Below are 7,183 nucleotides of genomic sequence, written 5' to 3'. Positions count from 1 at the left end.
CTGATGTAAATGACGAGTTGATGGGTGCTGACGAGTTGATGGGTGCAGCACAGCAACATGGCACAAGTATACATATGTAACAAACCTGCACATTATGCACATGTACCCTAGAACTTAAAGTATAATAATAATATAAATAAATAAATAAATAAATAAATAAATAAATAAATTAGCTAACTGCCCAGCCACAAGGCAGGTAGCAATTTATGCCAAACAAATCATGAGGCAGGAGGTGCTGAGGAAAGACTGCTTATTTTCTCTTGTGAAGAGGGGAGAGGGTGACAAATGTTTGTGGGTTGGTAAACTGTACTAATTTACAAGCCTGCTATTATCTTTCTAATGTAACACTCCCTAGAGGCACTCTGAGGAATGATCTAGCTGCAGCTTTCAGCTTCAATCAATAAACTTAGAAGACTATGAAACATGTGCACCTACATAATACAGTAAAATCCTGCTTTTATACCACTGGGGGAACTACTAGAAGGATTCATGTTATAAGTGATTTTGATGTATATGTGGAAAGAAATTAAAACATGAATTAAAAAAAAAAAAGAAAAAGGAAGGGAAATCACAGCAGTAATATGCAGACTGTAATATTAGATTGGACATCAATCTTGTGAGTTGTGTACTTGTTAGCTATAGGGTTCAACTTAGTAGCCTCAGCTTTTCTGCAGGATGCCTGAAACAGTAATGAAAAATGGTACACCCGCTCATGGCTGATGGAAGAGCAGGAATATATTTCACATCTGATGGGAAAGCTCAGGACTTTAACTTTCCTATTGGAATTAGCAAATCAGAAAAAAAAATGGCATCACAAAGTTATCATGCTCAGCCCTGTCTATTGACTACCTATGCTTTAGAAGGGCAGAGGGCAGAACCGGGGATCTAGTTTTGACAGCTGAATTTGGGAGGATGTGGGCCTTTGGCATGCACCAGGAAGCTCCCCTACTCAAGTTCCACAGGTTCTGAGGAGGACGATTCCCCTGACAGATACCTGCTTCTTAAGCAGTACTGTGAAAATAGATGATACATCTCTAGGTGTGGAAGGAGCCAGGGCCCAGAACTAAATGGGGACTTTCTAACAAAGGCTTATTGTGATCTGTTTACTGTGCCTGTTTAGTGGTGCTAATAATAGGAAAATCACTTAATTTTCATTGGTGGGAAGATGATATTTAGATGAGTGGGAAATGCAAGCAGGAAGCTGCATCCCATTACTCTGTTTCCCTGGCCTGAGGACTCTCTGAAATGGTCAGTTCTGTGGCTAGAAGTTCTCCCCGATTCCCGTCCCCAGATCGGCTATGTTACTTCTCCTTTTTTTTTTAAAACTTTTTTTTTTTTTTTGAGACAGGGTCTCATTCTGTTGCCCAGGCTGGAGTGCAGTGGCATGATCTCAGCTCACTGAGATCTCAAGCTCCACCTCCCAGGCTCAAGCTATCCTTGGGGCTCAGCCTCCCGAATAGCTGGGGCCACAGGCATGTGCCACCATGCCCAGCTATCCACTCTGTTACTTCTTAGGCAAAGACATGACTTGCTGATTTGCTGCGTCCAGTCCACACAGGCCAAGCTGGCCTATACCTGGTTTTTAGGTCATAACTGCTACACATCTGCAGAGCAAAGAGAAATTAAGTGGCTTGCCTAAAGTCACACAGCTTGAAAGTGGGAAGCTCAAAGCTTCCTAACTAGCTTGTCATCTAATTCAGTTCAGCTAAAAATACCTCCATTGATAATGAATGTTCCTAACACAAAGAAATGATAAATATTTGAGATAATATTTATACTAATTACCTGATCTGATCACTATACATTATATGAATCAAAACAACATATGTACCCTACAAATGGGTACAATTGTTGTTAATTAAAAAAAAATAAAAATAAGACAATGTCATTACAGGAAGTGAGCAAATTTAGGGAAAAAGTACTTCCATTGAACACACACTCTATCCAGAGCCTTGTGCTGGGTGCATCCACAGACATTTGCTCTGCTCTGTTGCTGTTCTTATCAAGGTAATAGATGACTTCGTGCATCTGTGTTAGATTTCAAGCTCCTTCTAGGCAATGATTGTGTTCAGTTTATTGTGCCTGCTGAGTAATAAGTGCTCTAAAGTAAATAAATGAAAGGTAGGCACGGTCCCTGTCTACATGTTGCTTATCATCTGGGGAAGACTTGTTTAAAGTCATCTACAAAACCAGTTAGACCTTGATAATTGCATTCACTCATTTATGGAATATTTATTGGACACCTATTTTATGCCAGACACTAGGAGAGGTATTGGGAATTCCAAAGATGAATAAAAAAGTCTCCAATGTCAAGAACCTCCCAGCTTAGAGAGGGAGATAGACAGGTAGAGTTGAATTATATTATAGAGTGCTATTCCATTTACATGGTATCCTATCCATTGTAGTAAAATTCATAGAGATAGAAAGCAAAAGGTTACCAGGTTACCAACGGCTGGGAGAAGGGGGAAATGAGGAATTATTATTTAGTGGGTACAAAGTTTTAGTCTGAGAAGCTGAAAAAGTTCTGGAGATGGATGATGGTGATGGTTGCACAACAATGTAAGTGTAATTAATGCAACAGAACTAAACACTTAAAATGGTAAATTTTATGTTATATTTATTTTGCCACAATAAAACAAAACAGAAAAGTGCTCTGCAGCCTGAGGACAAGTGACCCCTAGAGCCCAAGCCTGGCCCAGGTGGCCTGGACACTGCACCTTGACCTGGTCTGCAGAGCCTTTGCACCCTGGCTTGTCTGGAAGGGGCTGGAGCAGGTGTGGGAACTGGAGCAAATGGAGGTTTAGGATCTGGAGCAGATCTTAGCTAAGCCATAAGAGCTTCATGATACACATCCCCTTTCCAGAAGCCACGAGTCCTGTCTGTAGTGGGTACTGTTCTATGTTATTTTATGTGATGGTTGGTCAGGTGCAGCCACACGGGGCAGGCTGTGGAAAAGGAAGTTTATTACACTCACAGGTCCTGGAAGCAGGAGTTGTGGCACCCAGGGCCACAAGGGAAAGCACCATTGTAGGTCAGGAGGCAGAAAGGGCCAGAGCGAGGGAAAATCTAGGCCATGGCCTTTACTGGGGTTTCCACCGGAAAGGTAAGGCGGAGCAGCGTAAACAGTTTTGGATTGGCCAATTTGCATTGTAAACGGCAGGCTTTGGGCTCTTTAGAGATGGTCTCTAGTTGCCTGGTACCTGGCTCTGGGATGACTAAGGCGGAGGAATATTGCTTCTTGTAGTGTATAGGTCCCATAAAGGAAATGTGACTAGATAGGGCAGCCGCTGCAGGGGCAGTATCTCTCTGTCCAGAAAGAGTTTTAAGATAAACATCAAAATATACGGAAAATAAAAATATAAGCACACATTGTTTTACTGCACTTTGCTTCATTGTGCCTCGCAGATACTGTATTTTTTACAAATTGAAGGTTCATGACAACTTTGTGTTGAGAAGTCTGTCAGCACCATTTGTCCAACAGCGTGTGCTTGCCTCATGTCTCTGTGTCACATTTTGGTAATTCTCACAATATTTCAAACTTGCCCCGTTGTCAGGCTGGAGTGCAGGGATGTGATCACAGCTCTCACTGAAGCCTTGAACTCCTGGACTCAAGTGATCCTCCCACCTTAACCTTGCAATTAGCTGGGACTACAGGTGTGCACCACCATACCTGGCTAATTTACAAATTTTTGTAGAGTCAGAGTCTCACTGTGTCACCCAGGCTGGTCTCAAACTCATGGGATCAAGTGATCCTCCCACCTCGGCCTCCCAGGGTGCTGAGAATACAGGTATGAGCCACCGTGCCTGGTCTATAATCAGTGATCTTTGATGTCACTGTTGTAATCGTTTTGGGGCACCACAAATTGTGCCTAACTAAGATGACAACGTTGATCAATAAACGTTGTGTGTGTTCTCGCTGCTCCACCAACTAACCACTCTCCTATCTGTCTCCTTCTCCTCGGGCCTTTCTTTTCCCTGAAACACAATAATATTCAATTTAGGCAAATTAATAACCCTACACTAGCCCCTCAGTGGTCAAGTGAAAGAAGAGTCGCATGTCCCTCATTTTAAATCAAAAGCTGGCAATGATTTAGCTTGGTGAGGAAGGCATGTTGAAAGCCGAGATGGGCCAAATAGGCCTCTTGTCAGTTAGCCAAGTTGTGAATGCAAAGGTGAAGTTCTTGAAGGAAAATAAAAGCACTACTCCAGTGAACACACAAATGATAAGAGAAACAACCTTATTGCTGATGTGGAGAACATTAGATGGAAAATCAAACCAGTCACCACATTCCCTTAAGCTAAACCCTAACCCAGAGCAAGGCGCTAACTCTCTTCAATTCTGTGAGGGCTGAGAGAGGTGAGGAAGTTGCAAAAGAAAAGTTTGAAGCTAGCAGCGACTGGTTTACAAGGTTTAAGGAAAGAAGCCATCCCCATAACATACATGGGCAAGGTGAAGCAGCAAGTGCTGATGGAGAAGCTGCAGCAAGTTATCCAGAAGGTCTAGCTAAGATCATTGTTGAAGGTGGCTACACTAAACAACAGATTTTCAATGTAGATCAAATAGCCTTCTCTTGGGAGATGCCATCTAGGCATCTTTCATAGCTAGAGAGGATAAGTCAATGCCTGGCTTCAAAGTCAAGCTCACTCTCTCATTAGGGGCTAATGCAATTGTTGACTTTAAGTTGAAGCCAATGCTCATTTACAATTCCAAAAAATCATAGAGCCCCTTATAATTATGCTAAATATACTCTGCCTGCGCTAAGTGGAACAACAAAGCCTGTGTGACAGACATTTGTTTATAGCATGGTTTACTAAGTATGTTAAGCCCACTGTTGAGACCTACTGCCCAGGAAAAAAGATTCCTTTCAAAATATTACTGCTCATTGACAATGTACCTAGTTATCCAAGAGTTCTGATGGAGATGTACCAGGATATGAATATTATTTTCGTGCCTGCTTGCACACCTCCATTCTGTAGTCCACGGATGGAGGAGTATTTTCAGCTTTCCAGTCTTATTATGTATTACATACATTTTATAAGGTAATGGCCGCCATAGATAGTGATCCCTCTGATGGATCTGGGCAATGTAAATTGAAAACTGTTTTGTGTATGTTTTTGTCTACGGTTCCTGGCTTATAACTCCTAGAACTCTTGTTATTTCCCAAATGACTAAAGTAAGAAGAATGTATTTTATTAAAGTATTTGGGCTTTTGTCCATGGGTCCCAAAGCAGCTTTGGAACAGCTCGGAGTGATAAAGATGAGAGACGGTCTTTTGTTATAATGTTGGGGCACTTTAGGCCACAGAAGCAGGCATCAAAACACAAAATCTTCGCCGGGCGTGGTGGCTCACACCTGTAATCCCAGCACTTTGGGAGACCAAGGTGGGTGGATCACCTGAGGTTGGGAGTTCAAGACCGGCCTGGAAAACATGGTGAAACCCCATCTCTGCTAAAAATACAAAATTAGCCAGGTGTGGTGCTGCATGCCTGTAATCCCAGCTACTGGGGAGGCTGAAGCAGGAGAATTGCTTGAACCCGGAGGTGGAGGTTGCAGTGAGCCGAGATCACACCATTGCACTCTAGCCTGGGCAAAAAGGACGAAGCTCCGTCTGGAAAAAAAAAAAAAAAAAAACCAAACCAAACCAAACCAAACAGAATCTCTATCTGACCTTCTGCTCTCCTTTCACCTGCTCCTTTTTTTCTTCAAAGGAGAGATCTCCCCAACCTTTCTGTCTTGGAGCTGGCCATAAAGAAATTCTCTGAACTACCTTGTCTAATTGTGGATTATGAGACCTCCATTTCAGAAGGGATCCCAGACCCTGGAGGAGGGAATGTTGCTCAGAAAGACCAAGAAGAATCTGAACAGACAGGCCTTGCTAGGTTTCCCTGTTCAGTCTATTAATATGAAATTATCCTCTTTTGGTCCAATCACATTTCTACACGGTTGTCCATGCTTCAGTCATGCCAACCCAAAGAAGTCTTTATAGAAGGCCCAAGAGTATGGGGGCAGAGGGTACAGAAAGCTTCCAGACAGCTCAACCTGTGGAGGGTCCTAGAGGGTGAAGTGTCCATGGAGGGCATGGAAGCTCCCCATCCCTTCCCCTAAACCTTCCCTGTGCATCTCTTCATCTGTATCCTTTGTCATATCCTTTATAATAAACTGGTAAATACAAATAAGTGTTCCCCTGAGTTCTGTGAGCTGCTCTAGCAAATTAATCTACTCCAAGGAAAGGAGTCATAGGAGCCCTGATTTTTAGCTGGTCAGTCAGAAACACAGGTAAAACGACCTGGGGTTTGTAATTGGCATCAGAAGCAGGGGGTGGGGACTGAGCCCTCAACCCGTGGGATCTGACGCCGTATCAGGTACATAGTCTCAGAATTGAATTGAAGGACACCCAGCCAGGGTCCACTGAAGAACTGATTGCTTGCTTGGTGTGAGGGGAACCCCCACCCCCAACATCGTAGTGTGAGAGCAGAAGGAAAAATAGTTTGTTTTTGCCATGCAGAAACTTCCTGGAACGGATTCACCACTCTAAGATGCCATTAAGAACATATGTAATTCATGTGAGGGGGCCGAAATATCCACATTAACAGAAGTTTGGAAGAAGTTTATTGCATCCTTCATGGATGACTTTGAGGGGTTCAAGACTTCAGTGGAGGAATTGACTGCAGATGTGGTGGAAATAGCAAGAGAACTAGAATCAGAAGTGGAGCCTGGAGATGGGAGACAATTGCTGCAATCTCATGATCAAATTTGAATGTTTAAGGAGTTGCTTCTTATGGATGAGCAAAGAAAGTGGTTTCTTGAGATGAAATCTACTCCTGGTGAAGACGCTATGAACATCATTGAACTGACAACAAATATTTACAATATTATATAAACTTAGTTAATAAAGTAGTGGCAGGATATGAAAGAATTGGCCCCAATTTTGAAAGAAGTTCTACTATGGGCAAAATGCTATCAAACAGCACTGCATGCTACCAAGAGATCTTTCATGAAAGGAAGAGTCAATTGAGGTGGCAAACTTCATTGTTGTCTTATTTTAGGAAACTGACACAGCCACCCCAACCTTCAGCAACCATCACGTTGATCAGTCAACAGCTATCAACACGGAGGCAAGACCTGCCACCAGCAAAAAGATTAAGACTTGCTGAAGTCTCAGATGACCGTTAGCATTTTTTA

General features: G+C 42.7%; 1 protein-coding gene across 5 annotated transcripts in view; it reads left to right on the top strand.

Annotated features, from left to right (window-relative positions):
- CNIH3 (cornichon family AMPA receptor auxiliary protein 3) overlaps nucleotides 1-7,183 on the top strand; it is a 337,129-nt gene that overhangs the window by 175,243 nt on the left and 154,703 nt on the right. Inside the window, exon 2 of one of the 5 annotated variants that reach the window (XM_025381718.1) lies at nucleotides 6,013-6,022. The exons of the other annotated variants lie outside the window; for them this stretch is intronic. Within the exon in view, the coding sequence (XP_025237503.1) occupies nucleotides 6,013-6,022 (10 nt within the window). The remainder of the gene's footprint in view (nucleotides 1-6,012; nucleotides 6,023-7,183) is intronic. 5 annotated transcript variants of the gene reach the window in all.

This window comes from Theropithecus gelada, chromosome 1, assembly GCF_003255815.1.
Source record: "Theropithecus gelada isolate Dixy chromosome 1, Tgel_1.0, whole genome shotgun sequence".
Lineage (NCBI taxonomy): Eukaryota > Metazoa > Chordata > Mammalia > Primates > Cercopithecidae > Theropithecus > Theropithecus gelada.
The sequence above is the reverse complement of the archived record's forward strand: the minus strand, read 5'-3'. Positions and strand labels throughout refer to the sequence as shown.